Consider the following 25967-nt stretch of genomic DNA (forward strand, 5'->3'; position numbering starts at 1 on the left):
TTGTACTTCCTGGGTACATCTAACAGATGCTGTCAGTGCCTCGTCCTTGCCACTCAGCATCCCTAAGATGTTACTACCAAGGTAGTCCTTGCTGACTACCTTGTACTTGCTCCAGACATCCTGCAGCTCAGGCCTAGGGGTTCTCTTGCTGAGAGAGTGTGCTTGGCTCACGTGCGGGCAGGGCAGACAGGCAGAGAGTTAGCCAATCAGGGTGGGGCTGGTGGGTAAACACCCTTCCCAAATTACCCCTCCATGGAAAACTCCAAGTTGTATCCTTTGTCTTTCCTCAGAGTGCCCCCAAGATGTGCCAGTTGCCCCAAGTCTTATTTATTTATGTATTTTTTATTAAAAGTATAGTTGAGGAGTTCCCATTGTAGCTCAGCAGAAATGAATCTGACTAGTATCCATGAAGATACAGGTTTGATCCCTGGCCTCGCTCATTGGGTTAGTGATCAGTGTTGCAGTGAGCTCTGGTGTAGGTGGCAGATGCAGCTTGGATCCCATGTTGCTGTGGCTGTGGGATAGGTCAGCAGCTGTAGCTCCAATTCGACCCTTAGCCTGGAAACTTCCATATGCCTCAGGTATGGCCCTAAAAAAGAGCAAAAAAAATCAAAAAACAGTATAGTTGATTAGTTGATTTACAATGTTCTGTCAATTTTTGCTGTATAGCAAAGTGACCCAGTGACACACACACACACATATATATATATGTGAATATAATTTTTCTCATATTATCTTCTATCATGTTCTATCACAAGTGATTGGATATATACTTGTGGTTGGTTCTGTATAGCAGGACCACCCCAAGTCTTTATTAATGTACATGTACCAGCTTTGTTCGCTCCCTTGTCTCACTCATCATCTATTTCACAGTTTCTGAAATCATCTCTCCAATAAAATCCTTTTTCCAAAAGCCTAGTTTCAGTGTCTGCTTTTGTGGGGAAGGCACTGTGACACTCTGCAGCCTTTTATTCCTGGGGCAGCATGAAGAAGGTCAGAGGTGGCTAGAGATGGGCTAGCCTGATGGTCAAGAAGGAATTCTCTAGAGGCAGAGCACCTTGACTAGTCCTGGCTTTTCCATTCCCTAAGTAGATCACCTTACAAAGGCACTGAACTGCCTTGCTACTTCAGTTTCTTCATTCATAAGATGGGGTCGATGATAAAAAGAATACCTACCTCATGGGCTTGTGGTGAGAATTGAGGAACCCATACACTGCTTTTGGAGTACATGCTCAGCAATGGTGAGCTGGGTTCTGAGAATTGCAGAATGTCGGACTGGAAAGCAAGTTTACAGATCAGCTAATGTGACTTCTTCATTTTCCATGAGGCAACTGAGGCCACAATGAATAGAAAGTGACTTCTTCAGGGTGTCATGGCTGATTAGTGATAGCAGAACCCAGCCCCTACTCTATCCCAAATCCAGCTTCAGAGCAGTCATACCTCCAAATTTTCCATTAATCCATGGGATCCAGTGTAACTGCTTAAGTTTGCTGATTAAAAAAAAAAATCCTTGGAATTCCCTGGTAGTGCAGTGGGTTAAGAATCTGGCATTGTTACTGCAGTGGCTCAGGTCGCTGCTGTGGCACAGATTCAACCCTGGCCCTGGGAACTTCCACATATCATGGGCACAGACAACAAAAAAAAAAAAAAAAAAAAAAAAAAAGGAAATGCAAGTGGAAGTCAGAAAGCATGTAGAAATTATGTAAGATTTCAAGATCCCATTAATTTGAAAGTAGATATTTTAAGGGAATAAAGAAAAAATATAAACCCTGCAATGCCCTAGATAGAGTGTCCTTATGGAGAAGGTAGATTTACAAGCAAATACCCTTTTTTGTGGTTTGTGACAAACCTCAGCTTAACCTCCTGGTCCAGGCAGATGACAGGCCTGGTTGTACAGTAGAATTTCTTAGAGTATTTGATGGCATTTGTCTGATTATAGCTCACAGCCTTGGTAGTATTCACTCACTTTTTTTGTACCAGACCTAATAAAATAAAAATGCATGTTTCTATAACAGTCCTCTGTTTTTTTATGTCTCTCTTTGTTATCCACTGTTTCATGCAAGCTGTATCTTCTCTTACTTTTGACCTTGAACCATGAAAGGGCAAGGCATCAGAAGATACAAGAAGAAGTGAATTGGAGCAAAGACCTCACTAAATGAAAACTCTTCCTTCTGTTCAGCCACTGAGATCAGTGGAATAAAACCACTTTAAAGATGACCTCTGGCCTTTCCCCTCCAGAGACGACATCTTTCAGCAGCAGCAAGTGTGCTTCTGTACAAATACACAAAACATGACAGCAAGGAGAGGGCTCTGTGGTGCCAAGACTTGTAAATATTTGTCTGAGAGTCATGTTTCTATTTATCTTTGAGTACGTCTGGCAAAAGAAACCTGGAGAGAATCTCTTAAAATGTGAAGCAAGTTGGTTTGTGAAAATGGTGTCATTTCATCTGTTCTGCTTCAGGGAAGTCTCTTTGGTCTCATAGTAAATACTTGCCACCAGATCAGCAGGTCATGGAATCTCTATTTCTTCAATTCTAACTAGTTACCTTGAACACTGCCCAGGCTGCCGATAAGGAATTGCTTCTAATATCTCATTTGCTTGTTAAATAACCCCATATTAATATATTTAGTCTCATTTCTCCTCTACCTTTCCTTCCTTATAACTGATAATTAAACTATAACAGAATTGGAGTTTCCTTGTTGCACAGAGGGTTAAGGATCTGGTGGTGTCACTGTGGTGGCTCGGATGGCAGCTGCGGCACAGGTTAGATTCCTGGCCCAGAAATGTTCATATTCTGTGGGCATGGCCAAAAAGAAAACCAAAAAAAAAAAAAAAAAAAAAAAGAAACAACTAATAAGCTATAGCATAATCAATTTATTATTATTATTATTATTATATTATTATATTTTAAAGCTCACAAATAAGACAGTTCTGATTGGATGTAGATCAACCATGTATAAATGGACAGTCTTGGAGCCTTTGTGCAATAAAATAAATGATGCAGGATACCCATCCTAAAACTTACCTTCATCGTTTTTCTGTTAAATTACCATGATTAAGCTTCAAGCTTCCCTAAGATTTCACTTGTGTGCTTCCTTGCCTTTATTTTCCATGTATCAAGTTGCAGGGAAGGTTTTAATTTTGCAATTCATTTTTCCTCTTGAATAGTGATTATATCAGCTCTAGGAATCACAAGGCAGCAGTTTGTAATTCTTTCAAGCAGGAGAACCAAGGCGTAGCAATGGAATGCAGAAATAGCAATAAAGGGAAGGGACTCTCATTCAGGTATCTGAGAGAATAATGACGGCTTATTTAAAACATGTGCTTGGAGTTCCTGTCATGGTGCAGCAGAAATGAATCTGACTAGGAGCCATGAGGTTGTGGGTTCAATCCCTGGCCTTGCTCAGTGGGTTAAGGATCCGGCATTGCCATGAGCTGTGGTGTAGGGCACAGTTGTGGCTTGGATCCCCCGTTGCTGTGGCTGTAGTGTAAGCCAGCAGATGTAGCTCTGATTGGACACCAGTCCTGGGAACCTCCATATGCTGTGGGCAGGCCCTAAAAAAGCAAAAAAAAAAAAAAAAAAAAAAAAAAGAGAGAGAGAGAGAGAGAGAAATCTGTAGTTTCCATTGTGGCTCAGCAGGTTAAAAATGTGACATAGTATTTGTGAAGATTTGATCTGACCTCGCTCAGTGCTTTAAGGATCCAGCATTGCCACGAGCTGCAGCATAGGTTGCAGATAGGGTCAGATCTGGTGTCGCTGTGGTTGTGGTGTACAGCTTCAGTGGCAACTCCAATTCAGTCCCTAACCTGGGAATTTTCATATGCTGCAGGTACATCCCTAAAAAGAGAAAAGGAAAAAAAAGTGTTGGAGGTGATGCTAGGACCCACTGATGGAGGATTGGGAAATAACAATGGGAAAAGCAGAAAGCTAACACAGGTGCGTTATTGAACAGGTTACTGTTATGGACAATGAGGGCACATTCCCATGAGATTCCTTGACAGACTGCATGTATCACATCTCAGAATTACCTCATCTGATACCCATCACCTTCCTTTCTTCATCCATCCTGGCTGGAGAGTCACAGGGTCTTGCAATGAGAAGGCACTAGTGTGCAAGGGAGCAGTGAGCTTTAGGGGGTCATGGATAAAGCATCAGTGTAATTTGCTATACATCAAGTTACATGTAGTGATAAATGAGCTAAGGAAAGAAACAACCTCAGAACTTGGGATGTTACATTGAGTGTTAACATCTGCTCCCCTTGATTTCTGTCTTGGTCTGGATCTGTTCCATTCTTTTCCTCTCATTCTTTTCTTTAAAAAAAAAAAATCTACTTGATAGCACTGGGAACTATATCCAGTCTCTTGTGATATAACATGATGGAAGATAATATAAGAAAAAGAATGTATATGTATGTATAACTGGGTCACTTTGGTCTACAGCAGTAATTGGCACAAAGAAAATCAACTATACTTTAACTAAAAAATGTAATTCTTTTAATTTCTCCAAATGATTGACAATGGGTAAAAAATAACTGGGAGGTAGTAAAGATACTTGTAAGCAAGAGAAAATTCTTAGCCAACTTACACAAATAAACATAATAGAAGAAAAATTCCATCCAAATCAGAGCCTTTTCCCACCCTCCTCCCCCTAAATAGAATTGTCAAATGTCTTGCTTTGTAGTTCTTATTGTCATCAAATGGATCTTGACAAAGGGAAGTATATTGTATGGTAGCATTGCTTTTTGAGCTGATAGTATATTTTGTAATTAGATTGAAAGGGAAAAAAAATCATGTCTCCCTTGCATTAATGAATTGCCTTCCTTGGGTGTATTTTGGAAACACCAGCTGTCTCCTGCCAGCCCCTGACCTAATCCTTCCAGGACATGCTCTGCCTCTGTGGCCATGTTTCTGTCCACCACTTTAAGCTCCATCAACAATCATCAAGTCCATTTGTCAAGTTGCATAAATGGAAGAACTGAACATTTTCTACTGATAGCTCCCAACCACATCAAACTCTATGTCACAATACAAGCACTTCTCAGGCCGAATCTGTTGTACATACAAACATCCATTAGCAAGCAGTCACGAAACACTCATCTGGTCTTATCCTGTAAGCTTAGTGACACCCCTCCATCTGCAGGCACTCCAACAAGCACCTTACAGGAAAAGGTTACCTTACAGAAAAGAAGCCATTCCTAAAGGTGGATCAGGCCATGGACTTGTCCATTCAATGTGTGATTGTAGCATAGGACAGGGCCGTGGATCTCAGCTTGGCTCTCAAACTCTTAGGTGGTTGAACTTGCAAGTTTCTCACGTGTCTGTCATTCAGAGGTGATGGTGCCCATATAGTGGCTCAGCATCATGGGTGTAGAGTTGGGAGTTTCTGCCCTGGCTCATGCTGTGGGTATTCCTGTACCTCTTGATGCACCTGTGGCTGCATGGAGGTTCTTAGAACCTCTCAGCCGTCTCCTCTCTGCTTCCTCTACTGTTCCTAATGCTAGCTATCTGCTGTGTGACAAAGAATGCCTGAAAAGTTCACATGTCAAATCAATGATAATTCGTTTCTCATTGTATTCCCAAAGGTGAAACTGCTGTTGGAAAAAAAGAGCTGTAAATAATATTAGTTGATGCTACCAGATGGAGCCCCAAAACACCCTATAATTTTATTTGTGTTAATGAGACAATTGACAACCTACAGAGAAGAGGTTAAGCAAGTTCCATAAGATTTAATTTTGCACTTGCACTTTTTTTTTTAAAGCTGAAATAAAGGGAGAAAAGATCAAGAAGGGAAGAAAATTCAGCCCATTGAATAGAGTTATTTAATGCCCTTATGTATTGCCTTTTAACCATGCCATGTCTTGTCAATCAGTCATAACGTAATAACCAAATATAAGAGCATATGGGCTAAGTGAACAAAGCCTCTGTTTAGGTTAAATAAAACTTTTGCTGGGAGTTCCTGTTGTGATTCAGTGGTTAACGAACCTGAATAGCATCCATGAGGATGAGGGTTCAATCCCTGGCCTCACTCAGTGGGTTAGGGAGCTGTGGTGTAAGTCACAGATGCCACTCAGATCCTGTGTTGCTGTGGGTGTGGTGGTGTGGTGTAGGCCAACAGCTACAGCTCCGATTCTACCCCTAGCCTGGGAGCCTCCAGGTGCCAAGGGTATGGCCCTAAAAAGACCAAAACAAAACAAAAACAAACAAAAAACCTTGTCTATAATGATTTCTATTTGATTGATTTGTCCAGACACTTGCATCTATTTTTTCAAAGTTGTGGGGCCTCTGTAGACCAGACTGTTTTCCTACTGGAAATTGATGGCTTTCTGAGATCTTAGCATTGATACTATGCCATGTAAATTATTGAGAAACCGCAGGGTAAAATTTCAGACATCTTAAAGCCACAAAATGTCCCCAGTGAGATCACCCCCTGATCAGTCCATTCTTCAGGAAAGCTTAGGAATTATGATGTCTAATGACTTTGCCAGTGGTTCTGGCCTGTGTAATTAAGATCCAAATATAACTCTATGTTCATTCTACAACTAAATTTCTTATCTGGACAAATGACCCATTTATGAAAGCTCATAAAATATCATAGGCAAGTCATTACGTACTTAAAAATCTCCCTAGTAAAAGATACCCAATATGTTCATATTTGCATTTCTAATAATCTTCCAAAAATATCCCTTACCATAAGTAACTAGAAAATACTGTATATTATCATTCAAGAGGGAGAAAAGTAGAATAAAGATCCATAATTATAAACAAGTACCATTCCTTGACTTCATTTAGTGAACATATTTGCATTTTTCTTCTATCATTTCAGTTCCTAAGTATGATAGCAAAGTCACCATCACATCAACATAATTTTGCAAGCTTGTGCATTCCCTGCAGAATGCAAAATGTCATGGCATTTCCTATAGGAATATAAAACTTTTTTTTGAAAGTTTTGCTCCATGTAAGTAGTGAATAATATTAAGGTCAAGATTCCAGGAACTTTACATTTCTGAATGGAAGGGCTGGAGTGACCAGGCTAAAGGAACTACACCATAACTAAAGAAAACAGAGACTATTGCCTTTCCTTCCCCTTACTAACTTTTCTGAAACTATTGATTAGGAGCTTCAGTCCTATGAGAAGGGTCTAAAGTGCCTCGTTAAAGTGATCTCACCTCCCAAATGAAAACAAGGCAAGAGTGGAGGTAGAAGCAGTAGAAGAGGAGGAAATTGCACAAGGGAGAAATTTACATGTGATCGGGGAGGATTATTAAATAATGGATTGAAAATTCAAAGAATCTTTGGCTGAGTTTTTAGAAATGATAAATTTACCAGGGATAATGTTTTGATTTGTAGCATAAGACACAGGGATTCATATGTTCATTTTTTCCCTTAGTCCTTAATAATTTATGCCTTCTAATTGACCAAGTTGTTGGAACTTTCTCAGATCACTAAAACAGTTTTTAGATCAGAATTAGTCTCAGAAATCATTCTATAGGACATTGTTCTCAAGCCAAGAAAATATCCACTTGAAGTTTTGACATAGCTGCTTTTGCATTATCAGGAAAGAAAGAGCAACTGACATACTATTTGACTTCCTTCTCATCAGGTAGCATGGTCATAACTGCTACTTATATACACATATGTGATTAATACCAGCAATTAACCTAAATGAACCAGTCATTTAGTACAGTAATTGGATATATCATTGACAAGCTGGATCAAGCCTTACCTGAATCTACATATGTTACTGGAATTTTTTAAATTATAAAAGGCTATAAATTTCTTCATCTTGAGTGCTACTTGGAGCTAAGTTACCTTTTGTTTGTACCATAAGAAGTTTTAGTGATATAGAGGTCAAAAAGATGTGAGCAAAGGTATCAGAGTGAAAGTTCAGTGAGTAAGATCTGAATTTTCGCAAATCAGCAGCATTGGTACTATCTGGGGGCCTATTAGAAATGCAGAATTTAAGACCTCAACCCAGACCTACTGAACCAGAATCTGCATTTTAACAAGCTCTCTCAGTGACTTCTCTACACATCAATGTTTAAACAGAACAATTTTGTGGGAAAGTATGAGGGAGGGGAAGAGTGGGCTCATCTGGTCCCTTCCTGCTTTATTTCTAACTTCTGCATAGCTTTGGAATATCTGCCATTTCAGGAATCCATCGTTTGAGAGGAAACTAATTTCCTCCCTGCTTTCCCCGGGTTTTGATTCATGCAATGTTATCTTGAAAAGTAGAAGTGGAAATGGTATCATTGTCTAGTTACTTGCTACTGTGAATATACACAGATCAGCAATATTAGCATCACCTTCGAGACTGTTAGAATTACATAGTCTCAGCCTGTCCCAGATCTAGTGAATCCAAACTATCATTTGAGCAAGATGTCCAGGTGAGTGGATACATACTGACATTTGAGGAGCTCTGGTCCTTGTACTTTCTGAGCCAATGAACTCCACATCCTGGGAAGGTTTAGGTGGAGCCTGGGTGAGCTCTATCAGAGAGGTGGAGATGGGGGCAAAGCGTGGGCTACTTGGGACAGATAACTACCTGAGACAGTTGCATCTCTGAGATATTGTGCTTCTAAAAACCGGTAAAGTAGTGTGAAGTATGCCAAAAAGGTATCATTTATAGTTTCTGCTGTTAGATATGAACTAGAGATCCCATGATGAAATGTTGGTTGAGAAAGGCATGCATTTCATGGGGTAGGGGGAACCTTGGACAGCACTTTGTAACTTCAGGGAAATAAATCTCTAGCACAGAAGCCTTGTCTACTTGACTTCTTACTGTGTCCTCAAAAACATTACTCAGTTACATCAAGCAACATCTGTTACTGATGAAACTATTATTTTTCATGTTTGGGATGGGTCTCACTTTCAGAGAATTCCTTCCACCCACCCCCCAAATTCTTGTAAACACTCGAAAGGAAAATAGCTCTTGGCTGTAATGTGTTATCTTGGACAGAGTTTCAACCTGTTATAGATAGTTTTTTTATTTTGTTTGTCCTCAATCAAGATGCAATTGTGAAACTGTGGTTAAAAATTAAAATTTTCACCTTGTGAAATTAAACTTTCAATGAAGTCAAAGTCTCACAAAGCTAGTAATAGCAAAAAGTATTCGTCTTTTAATCAAGAACTATTCCAAATATACATGTATGTGTAACTGGGTCACCATGCTGTACAGCAGGAAAAAAAAAGAATTATACCATCCATCTCTTCATCTGTCTATCTTTCCATCTTGCCATCTTCATCCCATCTATCCATCCATCAATAATCTATCCATTTATACATGTGTGACCTTCTCATTGGTCTAACAGTAACGACAATATAGTGCATGCACTAAGTTAACTTCCTGAGAGAACAAAATTTAGTCTTAACTATTTTTAATGAGTTACAGATGTGTTACATTCTGCAAAACTTTAGGTTGGCTCATCTCCCAGGACAGGAGTTGACACTGACCCTCCATGTATACAGTGAACGGCCAGCTGCCTGCTTCCTTCCTTGTGGTTCTGGGATGATTCTGGTTGGATTGATGCAGTGATCACTGGGAAATATGTACAAATAACTCACCTCCTGGGGCCTGAGCTGTCAGGTATCTCCTTGCAGACTGGCTGCTCCCCGTCTTGTTATTTTTGCTCATTTCCATAAGACACTCCAGTTGATAAAACTCTTCATAGTGATGGATAGCCCGCAAAGCACAGCCATTTTCAGGCCATGAGTAACAATTCTGAAACTAGGCAAAAATGACTATGATCAATTTCCTTTTCCTTTTCCTTTCTTGCTTTCCTTTCCTTTAGTCATTCCTATAGGGTGTGTCTTTTAGGAGCCTCTTTCTTAGTCATTTCCCCTTAATTAATTCCTTAGTTAAGTATAAAGTGTATATTAGGCTTGACTAATGCCTTCCCTGTGACTAAGGAAGAATTTATTACCTTTACATATTGACTCAACCTGCATAATCACAACTCATTTTATTCAAAGTCCTTGATCTTTACAAACAACGTTGTAGTTTAGGCCCTGAGCAACTATCAAGAGAGCCTCACCTAGCTGCCATAAATATGAAACGGAGTCAGATGTTTGCACACATTGTTGACTTAAAAAGTTCCTGTACCCATGTGCAATCCACATCTTTTCTAAGTGGTGTTTTCGGGTTCACACCAGGAGATTATGGAGGGTCTGAAGTGGGATTATCCAATTTGGGAAGGGAACACACTGACATTCCAAGATATGGAACAGAGGTGTCAACAAAATCTGCAGACATGAAACTTGCATACGTGTTGGTAATCTAGCGATCTGCTCCCTCTCTAATCTATTGTCTGTGACAGTTTAGTAAGTACAGAAAAGAAGGGACCACCACACATCCCAGGGGAGTGCGTCTGTGCTGGATTCAAGGAGGGCACAGCCTGGGCTGCAATTGTCTGATGCACTGGGGAAAAAGAAGAGGCATTGATTGGACTAGAAAAACACAGTGGTTCTCACCATGTCCTGATCTTCAGTTCCCTGAATAGAATAGAGCAGCAGTTCCAAAGTGTCCTGGTCTTCAGTTACACCATCACAATCTTCAGAGTGATGGCAAAATGAATGCTCTTGAGATCTGCTAGCTAGTGGCAAGATCAGTTTTCACACTGTGTTGATGCCAAAAAAAGAATTCTCGTCTCTAACTTGTCCTTTTCAAGGACCAGGGATGCTCAAGATGGATAGGGATGCTCAAGATGGATTCTTTTGACCCTGCTTACTCTGGTCTGCAGTGGAGAGTGGTTGGAATTTTAAGTCAGGAGTTCAGGACTTCTGTCTGAGCTTTTCACCTTGGCTCCCATGTGACTTTGAGGTGCTTACCCACTCTGTCCAGAGGTAGTAATAATAATGCCTCATCTCATTCTTCTGTGTTATTCTGAGAGACACCAAAGCCCATGTAAAAATAGCCTGGAAGCTTGAGAATTTATTAGGTGCCATCTTTATTTCTATTTGTTAGCTTAAGCCACAAGAAAAGAACATGATAGCTAAAGCTTCTGGACATCCTGGTATCTGTTTCCATGGTCTTTCAGTAAACATTTTTGTATGTGTGTGTGTGTGTCTGTTTAGGGCCACACCCTTGGCACATGGAGCTTCCCAGGCTAGGGGTAAAATCAGAGCTGTATCCGCTGGCCTACACCACACCCACAGCAACACCAGATCTAAGCAGTGACTACAACCTACACCACAACTCACTGAAATACCAGATCCTTAACCCACTGAGAGAGGTCAGGGATCGAACCTGCATCCCCATGGATACCAGTCAGAATTTTGCTGAGCCATGTGGAAACTCCTCAGTAAACATTGTTTACTGAGCACTATCTCTCTCCCTTCTCAAAGCTGTTCAGTTTTTTAACAGATCACAAGGGAGGCTTGGAAGAAGCTGGAGACACAGGTTGGTTGAAAAATAGTTGAGTTGCCATATCCACTGTGCTCAGACTCAGAAAATATCACTCACCACCTAAGCTTGTCCAGGCTTTGAGGCTACTCCTCTCATGTCTTGTTTTTTGATTGTTTTTTTCTTAATGGATTTTCTTCAGCGTTCAGAGCTGAACTCAGATCTTCAACTTTCTAGCTAAGAGGAATGTGGAAATACCACTTGTTACTAAGGAAGCCAAGACTGACTCAAAACTGTGAGTGGATAATAACCCGTACTTGGGTTTGTTTAACAGATTTTTATATGGTGTACTTTTTTAGTGGGGCCTTGCCCTTGGCATGGAAAACAGAAAGTCCCAGACCAGGGCCTCCTCTATGAATGGTCACTCTGAATCCCTCCCATGCTATATTCTTGGATGCACTCCTACCTTAGAGCCAAGTCCCTGATGCCCAAGTTACTCAAGATCTTGAACATGTCCTGCCTTCCTTCTTGTGTCTTTACAAGGATTCAGCTGCTCTTTTAAATCCCTCCTACCAAGACTGGCAATGACCATGGGCTCTGCTTACTCTGAGTTCTCCCCAAATCACCCCTCAGGTTTATTTCACTTTAAAAGTTCTACTGACAGCCACACGGAGGTTAACAACAATAACAAATATCTGGGAGTTCCCAGTTGTGGCTCATGGGTACAAAACTGACTAGTATCCATGGGTTTTATACCCCTGGCCTCACTCAGTAGGTTAAGGATCCAGGATTGGCATGAGCTGTGGTGTAGTCACAGACACAGCTCAGATCTGGCATTGCTGTGACTGTGGTATAGGCTGGCAGATATGCAGCTCTGATTTGAACCCTAGCATGAGAACTTCCATATGCCCCAGATGTGGTCCTAAAAAGCAAAATAAATAAGTAAATAAATAAAAAATAAGAAGTAAAATAACAAATGTCTGCTTTAGTTCTCCAAAAGCAGGTTCTGGGGTGAGGATTAGGGTGAAAGGAATTTTTAGGAAAATCCTGGGTTGGTGGTGGGGGAACAAAAAAAAAACAAAAACCCAAGTGAAATGTGAAGGCTGAGATTAGAAGGGAAGGATGCATGTCAAGCTCAGTCCCATGCAAAACTCCATGGTGATGCTCTGATTCTCACCAGACAATGAAGGCGACACCTCAGCTTTGTCCTCACCAGCACAAGGATTTAGGGATGTTGACACCCTCCACACCCCACCCACCAGACTCTGGTTAAGGGCTGCCCTGGGGGCATCTGATTCCTCTGTCTCCTTCCTCCCTGAGTGCACTGGCAAAGTGGTTTTGGCAGCTGGGACGTCCCCATGACAGTCACTGTGTGGGGCTTGCTCTGGCAAGGGCACACAGGATGGGAAAGGGTGGGATGCCAGCAGTGCTGCTTCCAGCAGTGAGGAGGAAAGCTCCAGCACCCGTAGGTCCTCCAAGCTCCTCCTCCAGCCCTGTCTCATTCTGTCGGGGCTCTGGTCCTCAGTCCCATGTATATAGGGTGCCTCCTTGCCATTCCAGCCCCTTCTTCAGCCAGGAAGTCTCTTGATATAGGCACAGGGAGGCCTCACAATGGGTTTGAGCTGTGGGCCTTTCAGTCTCAAGTAGGTAATTTACTTTTGCAGGGAATCAAAAATGATTGATTGTTATTTCAATTTTCCCAGCTCTACCCAGGGAAAGGTCACCTAAGGGGATCTCCTCACACTCCCCACCTCTCAGAACCAGGGGTGCAAAAATGTGCCTAGTACAGGTACTTAATTTGGAAGAAAATCTGGGGGCAGAGACTTCCAAAATAATGAGGGGTTAAAGTGGTGGAAAAGCCATCATTTTAGGGAACTTTTGTTTCAATAGGAGTTATCATATTACGCAAGTTTTCTAATGAAAGGAGAAGGGATTTTGTTTTTCTTTTTTTTTTTTTTTTCTCAATCTTTGTTTCTTCCCTTTGCTTTCATGTAAAGGGAGTTTACAGATGTAGACATTTTGGAACAGAAGCACATTCTCTTGGGTTCATTGGGTTTATGAGGGCTTGTGCTCATTTTCACATATGCATCATTTACAGTAAAACGTTCCTACAAGTCACACGAGCAAGCTCGGGCAAAAGGCAAGTTTTTCCCTTTGCAAGTTCTGACATTTCCCATCCTAATAAATTCATGGTGGAAGTAATCCAGCTGTCTTCTTGGAAAATATAAAGTTTAGAAGAGGACTGCTACTATTCATGGCTATGTAATAGTTTGTTTTATACTGTGTGGAGTTGTAGTTATAAACATGAAAGCAGCTGGCAATAAATGACTTTACGACAGCTATTTCCAAGGTATAATGAAGAAAAGAAAAACAAAGTTATTGCTTATAATTATGGTGCCTGGGTGAGCCTGCACTCCACACTCCCACTCCAGACACTTCCCTGGCCCTTTCCATGTGGTGTGATCTCATTCACAGCCTCTTTTAAATGACCTTGGCCTTCAGTTTCTTTAGCTTTAAAGATGGGAAGTGCACTGATAGTATTTGCATTTTCCAGTGCAATTTGTTAAAGAGACAGCATCATTTTGCTGTCTTTTCCCATGTAAAATTTTTCCCACAATGGAAAAAAAGTGGAATTATGGACTCTACTACTGAAGAGATTTTACACTGAAAAAATTTTTTGGGGGGAGCCTTTTATCAGTATAGTCAGCTCTTTGTATCCATGGGTTCTTGAGTGACCAACTCCAGATCAAAAATATTCCAAACAAATAAAAAAAAATTCCAGGAATTTACAAAAAAAAAAAAACAAAGCTTGAATTTGCCATGTACCTGGCAGGGCAACTATTTGCATAGCATTTATAATTGTCTTTACAACTGTTTATATAGTATTTACACTATATTGGGTTTTGTAAGTAATTTAGAGATGATTTAAAGCATATAGGGAAAAAAGTATATAGGAGGTTTGCATAAGATATGTGCAAAATACTATACCATTTTATGTAAGTGACTTGATTATTCTGTGGATTTGGGTCCTGGAATAACTGTATTTTCAAAATTTTGAACTTTTCTTTTAACTCAATGGTTAAACAAGTTAGTTTTATTCTTCGGAATATATGCTACCTGAATATGTTAGATACATGAAGGTTCAGTCAGGAATGCTTATTGCAAGGCTATCATAGCAAAATCTACACACAACCTACATGTTTTTCACGTTAAGTAAACATGGCTTGACCATGCCATAGAATAGTATATAAGCATTAGAAATATGAGATAGATTGACAAACACTGACATAGAAAGATCTTCAAGGTCTGGTACCTGAAAAAACCTAATCTCAGAGGATAAAACACAACATACGGTCCAATTGTTGATATGGGCATATAAATCAATGACTAATTCAGTCATCCATTCAACAGTTATTTATTGAGTGCCAGGCCCCATCTAGGTGCAGTATATGCAATAAAAAGTAAAACTAAGGTCTTCATAAATTCTGTATGCCTGTGGTGGGGGTGGAGATTAAAGTTGAGGAGGCAATGAAGAAGCAAACAACTGTGTGTCTGGTGGTATCAGAGTCCTAATGAGAGACCCAGCAGCCTAAGGGAAGAGGGGATCATTTCGCCAGAGGCCAGCAAGAGCCTCTTTGAAGAGGTGACATCTATCAGGGATCTGAAAGGAATTGTGCCAAACAGAGGGGACGGCAAGGCCAAAGGCCCTGAAGCAGGATTGTGCTTTCTATGTTTGAAGAACAAAAGGAGACCAGTATGGCTGGAATTCTGTGAGCGAGGGGAATAGGTGGAAGAAAAGGAGGGCCAAGAGGAAGCCAGGAGCCAAATATGGGGAAATTGGAGGCCATGCTGTCATGACTTCAAATTTTGTTAAAATGTGATGCCCAGGGACCAAGGGTTTGAGATCAGGAAAAAGACACAATCTCAGGCTTTAAAATGTAAACATATGGCGTGGTGTGAAAATCCTGTACTATTAACCCTGATGCCTGAGAGGAGGGTATTCTAGGTGAATCCGAGAAAGGGATGGGTGGGGCTGTGTGAGAAAGTTGTCACTGCTGTCTGCCTATACCTGTCTCCTTTAGGCTTTTTGAGAATTAGTCATACATTATTTATATAACTAGCAAATATTAAAGGCAAAAAATATCAGTTATTCCTCACATATAGTAACAAATAAATATCTTAGCATTCCTTTCTCTGACCTGAAGCAAGTTCACTTTCTCACTTTACTATCCTGCATGTTTATAAAAAGAGGGTAATAGGTTCTGTGACACAGGATTGTTCATGAGAATGAATCAGACACCATGCACAGAGCTTTTAGCCTAGTACCCGGCACACTGCAGTACAGTGGTCCCCCCTTATCTGTGGGGGATATGTTCTAAGACCCCCAGTGGATGTCTGAAATGTGGATAGTACTAAATCCTCTATGCACTACTTTTTTTTTTCCTGTACATACATACCTATGACACAGTTTAATTTATAAATTAGGCACATAAGAGATTAACAACAATAACTGATAATAACATAGAACAATTATAACAATATACTATAATAAAGGTTTTATGAATGTAGTGTCTTTCTCTCCCAGAATATCTTATTGTACAAATTAAATGTCTTTTCCATACTAACTAAGCATTTATCACAAACTGTGGCTGTAACTTCTGCAAAACTAGCACAAATTTCTTTTTCATGCTCCAAAATTTCACAACATAAGATTTGTTCTTATCATAGCACACATTTTCTTTTCCCTGTTGAGTCAGAAACTTTCACCTTTTCACCTAAGGGAAACACTGCTTCTCTTTGGCCTATCCAGATTGTCAGCATCACTACTTTTGCACTGTGGGGCCATTATTACCTAAAGTAAGGGTTACTGGTACACAAGCACAGCCTTGATACAGCAACAGCCTTTCTGATGACTAGGATGGTTACTAAGTGACTAATGAGCTAGCGGGGTTCATGGATGATTTACATCCCAGGCATGATAGAGTGAGATGGCAGATGGCGCTAGATTTCATCATGCTTGTCAGAGGGGAGCACGATTTAATGCATGAATTATTTATTTCTGGAATTGTCCATTTAATATTTTCAGGCTGCTGTTGACCATGAGTAACTGAAACTGAGGAAAGAAAAAAACACGGGTAAGGGGGAGTGATTACTATAATGACAGCTCTTATCGTTGCTACACTGAGACCTCCCATGGCCAAACACTGAGGAATCCAGGATGCTGTAAACTTATCCAGCTCTTCATCACCTTTATCCTGAGTTATAGAGAAGGAGAAATGGCTGTTTCATAGCATTATAGATTGTAATAGCTGAATAACCCATCTGGTCCCACTCTGCTCCTTTTATAGTTGGAGAAACTGAGGCACTGAAGGGATATGCTGTTGGTTCTCAGACATATAGCTATTAAGTGGTCCTAGTCTCTTGGCTCCCAATCCAAATTCTGTTTACTGTCTTCATATTTCTCTAACTTTAATCATTCATATTTCCTCTTTAATATGGTAATTATTAATCGAATATTTTAACTACTTTTATTTTCAAAGGAATATTTATATCATCACCCAAGTAGAAAACCTGTATTCCTTGTTATAATACATTATAATGACATAGAATTTTAGCACATTTACATCATTGCTATTTATCATGGTAATGCTGTGTAACAAACAACTCCAAAACTTAGTAGCATACAGTAGAAGCATGTTTTCCTTGCTCACATGCCTGTGGGTTTTTTGGGGCACAGCTGATCTGGTTGGGTTAAGTTCATCTCCTCCACTTGTCTCCAGCCTCTCCAGACCAGCAGCTACATAAAGCATTGTTGTTCTCACAGTTCTGCTCCAAAAACAGGATTGCAAATGTTCAAGGCTAAATGTCAAGTGTACTCTTTTCCCACTGGCCAAGCCAAGTTGTATGCTCAAATCCATCATCAGTGAGAAATGAAAATACATCATCCCTGGTAGAGGAATAGCAAAATCACACAGCAAAAGGTATAGATAGATGGAAGTTCAAGACTTGGGAAAAATAATGGCACATATAAAAAATATGTGAGTCAGACAAAGACAAATACCATGTGATATCACTTATATGTGGAATCTAATAAAAATGATACAAAATATCTTATTAAAAAGCAGAAACAAAACCTGCAGATTTTAAAACCAATCTTATGGTTACCATAGGTGAAACCATTGTGGGGATGGAAGAATTGGGAGAATGGGAATAACATATACACTACTGTATAAAGTAGATGATTAAGGAGAACCTACTGTATAGCACTGAAGTCTATTCAATAGTTTGTAATAAGCTATGTGGGAAAAAGAATGGGTATATTTATATGAATAACTGATTCACTTTGCTGAACACTTGAAAGTAATACAACATTGTAAATCAACCATACTCCAATAAAATTAAATGTAAAAAATAATAAAAAATAATATGTAGATATTACATTGAAGTGGACAATGACCATTTATTTACCACCTCAAAATACCTTGCATACTGCTAGAGTTAAGTAAACCATAGTCTGAGAAATACCCAAGTATGCTGCATCCTGGATAAAGGGACTGTGGCACAACCTATCAAGCTAATAACCAAACATCTAAAGGCAGCAAGTGGTATCCTGAACTTCCCTGATGCGCATCTTCTCATATTCTAACTTCTTTGAAAGGAGGATACCTCTTAGAGCCTGGGATGGTTTATAGTCAAGCATTGTCATGGGAAAGTTTCACTGCCTGTACATGTGCAAGCTTGATTGTCATCCCCAATGCACTGACTAGACAGCTGCAACCCTTGACTTCCAGCCATCCTACCAGTTAGGGGCCATTTAGAGAGAAGGTGTGTGTCTTCAGTATTGTCTGTAAACCTTCCTTGGCAGCAAATAAGATCCAGCTTTAAAACTTTCAGAGAGAGTCTTGGAAGGAAAGTCCAGAGTCAACAGTGGAGCCCTCATGAAGGATTGCATCAACTACCCCATCCTTGAGAGCACAAGGATAAAATGGTGGAAAAACTCACATCTAGGATTCTGTTGGTTTTTGTTTTTGTTTTTGTTTTTGTTTTTTTATTTTCCCACTGTACAGCAAGGGGGTCAGGTTATCCTTAGATGTATACATTGCAATTACAGTTTTTCCCCCACCCTTTCTTCTGTTGCAACATGAGTATCTAGACATAGTTCTCAATGCTATTCAGCAGGATCTCCTTGTAAATCTATTCTAGGTTGTCTGATAAGCCCAAGCTCCCGATCCCTCCCACTCCCTCCCCCTCCCATCAGGCAACCACAAGTCTCTTCTCCAAGTCATGGCGCAGTGTTTAACGAATCCGAGTAGGAACCATGAGGTTTCAGTTCGATTCCTGGCCTTGCTCGTAGGCTGCAGACACGGCTCGGACCCCGCGTTGCTGTAACTCTGGCGTAGGCCGGCGGCTACAGCTCCGATTCGACCCCTAGCCTGGGAACCTCCATATGCCGTGGGAGCGGCCCTAGAAAAGGCAAAAAGACCAAAAAAAAAAAAAAAAAACCCACAAAAAACCAAAAACATTATTTCTAGGATTCTGTTTTGAATAGTGATTCAGTAGTACTGGACTCCTAACTAAGGAAGTTTGAGGAAAATGTCACCAATATATCTCCTTTGTATCTATGCTCTAGAGCAAGATGTGACTTAAATGATTTAAATACATCCAAAATAGCAATTTAAATAAATACACAGTAAAAATCCTAAGTGATAGGAAAACTAATTTTCATTTACAGAGCTTCCTCTTACTTAATAGTATGCAAAGTACAACAACATAATGGTATTTCTTGCAATTGACAGCTTCCTCAATTCATTGAACAGTGATACATAATTTAAAACACATGAAAAGTGTATTGGATAGCATGCTTTTGTTTGAAAATAATGGAGAATCTAACTTAACTTACACAACAGCAAGGAAAGTGTTGACTCAGCCATTGAAAGATTCTAGATGTTGGGAGCCCCATACACTTAATTGACGTCATCAGTTCAGTGATGTCAGAGTCTCTATCTCTCTATTCTTGTGGCTTAGGGAGGTGTGTGCTACTGACCTTCGTCAGTCATCACCTTCTTCTAGAGCTGAGGGTGGAGTTGGGACTACTCAGATCACAATGCTGCTGTATAAGTCATGGGTGGATGGTAATGGCCATGGATAAGGAGGAAAGGAAGAAATTCCCACTTTGCAGGCATTCAGGAATCAAGCTTAGGACTTATTGCCTTGGCTTTGAGGCACCATTAGGGTCAAAGCAAAGGTCTAGGGGTATTTCTTTCTGCCCCTCAAATTACTGAGACAGAAATGGGAGACGTGAAGGCAGATATTTAAGAGGATGAGAAGCATAGCCCACAGCCTTAGGGATTTCATTGTTTCTACAAATGTACTTGAAACCAACATGCTGGGCTAGAGAGGTATTTTCCAGGTGGTGGTCCAATCTATGATTTCACAAAAGAAAAATCCCTCTCACTTTCCAAGTCAAATGGTTATTTTTCCTCCAAGAGAGCCATGCATACTGATTTGGGAAAAAGAAAAAAAAAAAAAAACTGGCTAAAAGTCAAGAGCAGTGAAGTTTCTGATGGCTATATGCTTGGCCCAGATTAGCATGGAGATGTCTTGCTCCTGGGGCTTGCTTTGCTGAAAGGGGAATCTGGACACTTTCACGTGATGTTATCATTCCCCAAGTTCTAGAGGTGACTGCTGAGTTATATGCACTTAAAACAAACCAGGCTAATTGGCCTGGGTTTGGGTACAATCTATCATTCTTCCACAGAAGAGGATTTTTGTGGGAGGTGGTTGTGTTAAACATAACTTTGAAATAAAGAAATCCCATGCTATTCTTTTCTGGTGGCCTTAGCAGAAATTTATGATGAAAGGATGTGATGAAAGGACACAGACTATGTGCTGTAAAATCCCTTGGTTGAGCTCACTCTTTCTAAATCTCTCTCTCTCAATAAAAAGTTATCAATAAGGAGATTTAGTTTTTAGTTTGGGTCAATTATATGCAAAGTCGTTTTATATGCCATGAGGTTTTTCCGTGATATTGTGGTCCTATCTCTGCTTTATCATTGCGTTTTTGTTTGAATTAATACAATAATATTACCAAAGCCACCCTCCATTACACAACCATTTGCTTTCACGTTCCAGGCAACAGACGATGTCATTTTCAGATGAAGCTATTTGTCCTTGTTAAAACAGACAAGGCAGTTGGTACATTCAGACTCAATTACTGTTGCATGATAGATTTCAAGCTAGAGTTGGGAGCTGAGGCAAATGAAAGTTGCCATTAGCTGTTTAGTATACTCTATCTTCTGCTAGTTGTGATGGGAGAATGACTCATATAACTGGGTCTAAGAGGGAGGCGTAAGGGAGTTGACTCAGATCATTTCCCTAGGAGGCAGACTCTTGAGACTGAGTTTAGGTGCAGGATGTTTATTAAGCTGTGCCCTTGGGATCAACGCCTGGAGAAGACAGGAGAGGAAAACGGGAGGGGACAGAGGGAAAGATGAGCTGCTGCGTGGCCTAGTGATGGTCCTGCTTACCCCATGGGGAGCTCTGGAGTCAAAAGGGTCCTCCATGCTGCACTGACTTGAGACAAGATGAGCCAAGGCCTTTATACTCTGCATTGATTAGTTGTTGGGTGTGGGCTATCCTAGGAAGGGGCATGACTCCAGTGAGGTGGCTCTTACCTGACACAGTCCCTAAAAATGTTGACAGTGAAGGCTGTCCACTGACAGTACTGCTGGGGTCTGGGCTCTAGATTCTAGGGCAGTAGCCCTCATCCAGGGTGACTTTGACCCCAGGGGACATTAGACACTGTCTGGAAATACTTTTGATTGTCAGGACTGGGGACATGCCACTGTCAAATGGATAGAATTCAGGGATGCTGCTAAGTATCTCTTGTGCACAAGACAGCCCCTTGAATCATCTGGTCCCAAACAATAGCACAAAGGTCAGGAACCCCTGCTCTAGGGCAACAATGCCCCCCCTTCCCGCCACCCAAGCAGAGCCTGATGGGCATCACCATGGCAGAAGAATCATCGTTAATTAAGATATTGCTACTTGTCAGACACAGTGCCCTCTGTTCCTTGTTCTTCCTGATCCTCCCACAAACCCCTTAGGAAGGTTTTCATCTCCTGATGAGGAAACAGACACTCAGAGCAGTTGAGTAAACTCCTCAACATTGTGAACAGGAAGGACACCCAGGTGGCATTTAAAATAGATCTGTGGTGCAGTAGAAACAAATCTGACTAGTATCCATGAGGATGCAAGGTTGATCCCTGGCCCATCTCAGTGGGTTAAGGATCCTGCATCCCGCAGTGCTTTGAGCTGTGGTGTAGATTGCAGAGGAGGCTTGGATCTTGTGTTGCTATTGCTGTGGTGTAGGCTGGCAGCTGTACCTCTGATTCGACCTGTAGCCTGAGAACTTCCATAGACTTCCATATGGCTCAAGTGCTGCCCTAAAAACCTGAAAAAAAAAAAAAAAAAAAAGGATCTGCTTGTAGAAAACATTGCAATATCTACTGGTTTCTGCCTGACGGCTTGAAACAACAGTTCTAAAACTTTTCTCTTTGTCTATTGCAAGGACAAGATGGATGATGTTTACCTGTTCAGTTTGCTTCCATGACACCAGCTGAAAAACCCACCTCTCTGCACCTCATTTAAAAGACACAATGGAACATGAGTGAGCACGACCCAAATTATAGGGATGACTCTGAATCCTCTCTAATCTATCTTTCTAAGTAGGCCATTCCTGAACTTCAAGCCCTTACCTTTAGCAACAAATTACTTAATGTAAGTTTGCAGTTGATTTCCACACTCAAAGTAAGGCTTGTTGGCAATCCTAGTGAGTGTCTGCAAAGACTACCATATTTTCAGGAGAATTTGCTTCATACTATCTCTTGATGGTTCTGTGCCATTGGATGGATTGAGTCATTCTAGAACATTCTTCAGACCGTATTGTCACTTCAAGAACCCAAGGGGTCAAAGAATAAACTCATTAATTCATTTTAAAAATAGCTCCTTTCTAGAAAATATTCTACTTTCTTGTTAGAAACAGTAGCATTTACTACTAAAGAACAGAAAAAAAAAACAAACTATCATTTCGAAGACATGTAGGTAAACTTCACAGTCAATTATTACTCTTTATAAAGTCACGTAAATTGTGGTTTTTAAATAGAACATCCAAGTAAGGGAAATAAACATACATTCCATCAAAATGTTAATGAAAATAAAATATAGTACATATTTAACCCAAAGTTATAGAGAAAAAACTCTTAAACATTTTATTATCATTGAGCCCAACCATAATGTTTGTTATTATAGTCAATATCAGCTTTAGTTTTTAGAATTTCCAAGTGCAATATCAGTCACTTTCCAAAAAATTCTACCATTAATTCCCACAGTGTATTTTTATGTGGTGAATATTATCATCTGACTTTTCCATTGGAAAATACAGAGATGAAAACAGCTTGATTAAATTTACACAAAGGTACATTGGCAGAGGACATCATCATACTAAGATCCCCTTCAATTGTTAGAAAGCTCAAATTTCTTGACATTTGTTCATCCACCCTTTTAATCAAATTCTTTAAATATTGCTAAGTAAACTACTGTGTCTAGTCTGTTTGGGCTGCTCTGATAAGTTGCTGGGTGCCTTAAGCAACAAACATTCATTTTTCATGGCTGAGAAGTCAAAGACTAAGTTGCCAGCAGACCTGATGTCTGCGAGGGTATACCTCCTAGTTTGCAGATGGCTGCTTTCTCGCTGTGCCCTGACCTGGTGGAGGGCAGAGCCTGCTAGCTTTCTTTCTCTTCTTTTAATCCAGTTGTGTATGTTCAACCCTCATGACCTAATTAGGTCCCCAAATCCTTACCCTCAAATACCATCACATGAGAGTTTCAGCATATACATCTGGGAAGACACAAACATGCAGTCTCTAGCATATGATATAAGCAGTGGTGTGCCAATAAATGTTTAAAACCTAACTCTAAAAAAATTAGTACACATGTACCCAAGTTTCTAAATTTCAGTGATAAAAATAATGTATACCTACTGTATAGCACAGGGAACTGTATTTATTTCCTATAATAAACCATAATGGAAAAGAAATTGAAAAATATATGTGTATATATAATTGAATTATTTTGCTGTACAGCAGAAATTAACACAGCATTGTAAATCCACTATACTTCAATAAATTTTACAGAATGGGAGAAAATAGTGTCAAATGATGCAACAGACAAGGGCCTAATCTCTAGAATATATAAGCAACTTATACAACTCAACAGCAAAAAAAGCCAATCAACCAATGGAAAAATGGGCAAAAGATCTGAATAGACATTTCTCCAAGGAAGATATGCAGATGGCCAGCAAACGCATGAAAAAATGCTCACCATCCCTGATTATTAGAGAAATGCAAATCAAAACTACCATGAGATACCACCTCACACCAGTCAGAATGGCCCTCAGTAATAAGTCCATAAATAACAAATGCTGGAGGGGGTGTGGAGGAAAGGGAACCCTCCTGCACTGTTGGTGGGAATGTAAACTGGTACAACCACTATAGAGAACAGTTTGGAGATACCTTAGAAATCTAAACATAGAACTTCCATATGACCCCGCAATCCCATTCTTGGGCATGTATCTGGACAAAACTCTACTTAAAAGAGACACTTGCACCTGCATGTTCATTGCAGCACTATTCACAATAGCCAGGACATGGAAACAACCCACATGTCCATCGACAGATGATTGGATTTGGAAGAGGTGGTATATATACACAGTGGAATACTACTCAGCCATTAAAAAAGAATGACATAATGCCATTTGCAGCAACATGGATGGAACTAGAGAATCTCATACTGAGTGAAATAAGTCAGAAAGACAAAGACAAATACCATATGATATCACTTATAACTGGAATCTAATATCCAGCACAAATGAACATCTCCACAGAAAAGAAAATCTTGGACTTGGAAAATAGACTTGTGGCTGCCTGATGGGAGAGGGAGGGAGTGGGAGGGATCGGGAGCTTGGGCTTATCAGACACAACTTAGAATAGATTTACAAGGAGATCCTGCTGAGTAGCATTGAGAACTATGTCTAGATAGTCATATTGCAACAGAACAAAGGGTGGGGGAAAAATGTATGCATGTAAGAATAACTTGATCCCCTTGCTGTACAGTGGGAAAAAATAAATAAAAAAATTAACATAATGTGGGGTACACAACTTAAACATAACACATTATACGATACCCTCTAGTATAATCCTACATAGCCAGTTGATTCTTAGAAAATCCTTTTGTTAAACTTTATCAACATTTTGTATCCATAGCCAACACCTGTGGTTTAGATTGACCCACACATATAGTACAACATGAGTGTGGATTGATATTTTCAGATTTTAATCCACCAGCATGACCTTGCTCAACATGGAGCTGGGACACAATACTTAGTATGTAGTATACATAATAGATATGGATGTAAATGGTATATATCTATACATATGTGTGCATGTATATGTCTGTTTCTCTCTCTCACCAGTGTATAGTATTTCCACCAGATATATGATAGGCATAGTCACCTCGAGAGCAGAGATAATAGTAAAACATGACAAAATAATTAGGCAGCAAGGATAACCAATCATTTGTTTTAGATATGACTTATTTCATTGCAGGTTTATGTGATTTAATTCCTTAATGTAACTATGTTTAGGAGTTACCATTGTGGCTCAGTGGAAATGAACCTGACTAGTATCCATGAGGATGCAAGTGTGATCTCTGGCTTTGCTAAGTGTGTCAAGGATTCAGCATTGCCTTAAGCTGTGGTGTATGCTGCAGACGTGGTTGAGATCTCATGTTGCTGTGGCTGTGGTGTAAGCTGGTAGCTGTAGCTCCAATTCAACCCCTAGCCTGGGAACTTTCATATGCCGTGGGTGCAGTCCTAGAAAGGAAAAAAACAAAAAACAAACAAACAAACAAAACAAACCTGTGTTTAACAATCAGTTCCCAAGATTCCTCGAAATTTAACAGTTGCTTCTTATGAGCAGGTATGATTGCTGGTAGGAAAAGTTTTCTGTTATTCAAATAAGCCATTTCCACAAGGTCTCCACCTCCAACTGATTGGGTTTCAGAGTCTGGAGTATGTGAGTATTCTGCGATATCAAGCAAAATAGGTGTTGAAATAGATGATGTTGGGGTCTGGCAGAATTTTTTCCTTTAAAATTTATTGTGATTTTTCTGGTTTATTTACAGGCATTTCCCTGCATCTCAACAGGCATTTATGGTAAGTGGCCCAGCTTTTGCTAATGTTTGTACTTCTTTACTTTGTTGTCTAAGTCAAGATTAACAGTTTTCTCTGATGGATATAATTTGCTCTGATTTAAAGAGACTCAAAATATGGGTCAAATCTCTTTGAAGAATCTCAGGAGGCTCTTTGGATTTTTTTTCATGTTATTGAATTTTTTTGTATAGCATACTGTGTGCAATGATTAGATGCACTGAGGCTTAATGTCTTTTGTTAAAAATTTTTGCTCTAGTAGGATTTGACCTCTGCTAGTGTTTCTTTTAATGAAGTCAGTTTTCTCCATTAGATGAATCATAATGTTTATAAAACCAGCATATACCATTATTTTGTTGAAG

The 25967-nt window shown here is 40.0% G+C and overlaps 1 protein-coding gene across 5 annotated transcripts in view; it reads left to right on the forward strand.

Annotated features, from left to right (window-relative positions):
- MACROD2 (MACRO domain containing 2) overlaps positions 1–25967 on the forward strand; it is a 2051742-nt gene that overhangs the window by 1386516 nt on the left and 639259 nt on the right. For all 5 annotated transcript variants that reach the window (XM_021077529.1, XM_021077532.1, XM_021077531.1 and 2 more), the window contains exon 7: positions 25581–25611. In XM_021077529.1, the coding sequence (XP_020933188.1) occupies positions 25581–25611 (31 nt within the window). The remainder of the gene's footprint in view (positions 1–25580; positions 25612–25967) is intronic.

The sequence above is a fragment of the Sus scrofa genome, chromosome 17 (assembly GCF_000003025.6).
Source record: "Sus scrofa isolate TJ Tabasco breed Duroc chromosome 17, Sscrofa11.1, whole genome shotgun sequence".
Taxonomy (NCBI): domain Eukaryota; kingdom Metazoa; phylum Chordata; class Mammalia; order Artiodactyla; family Suidae; genus Sus; species Sus scrofa.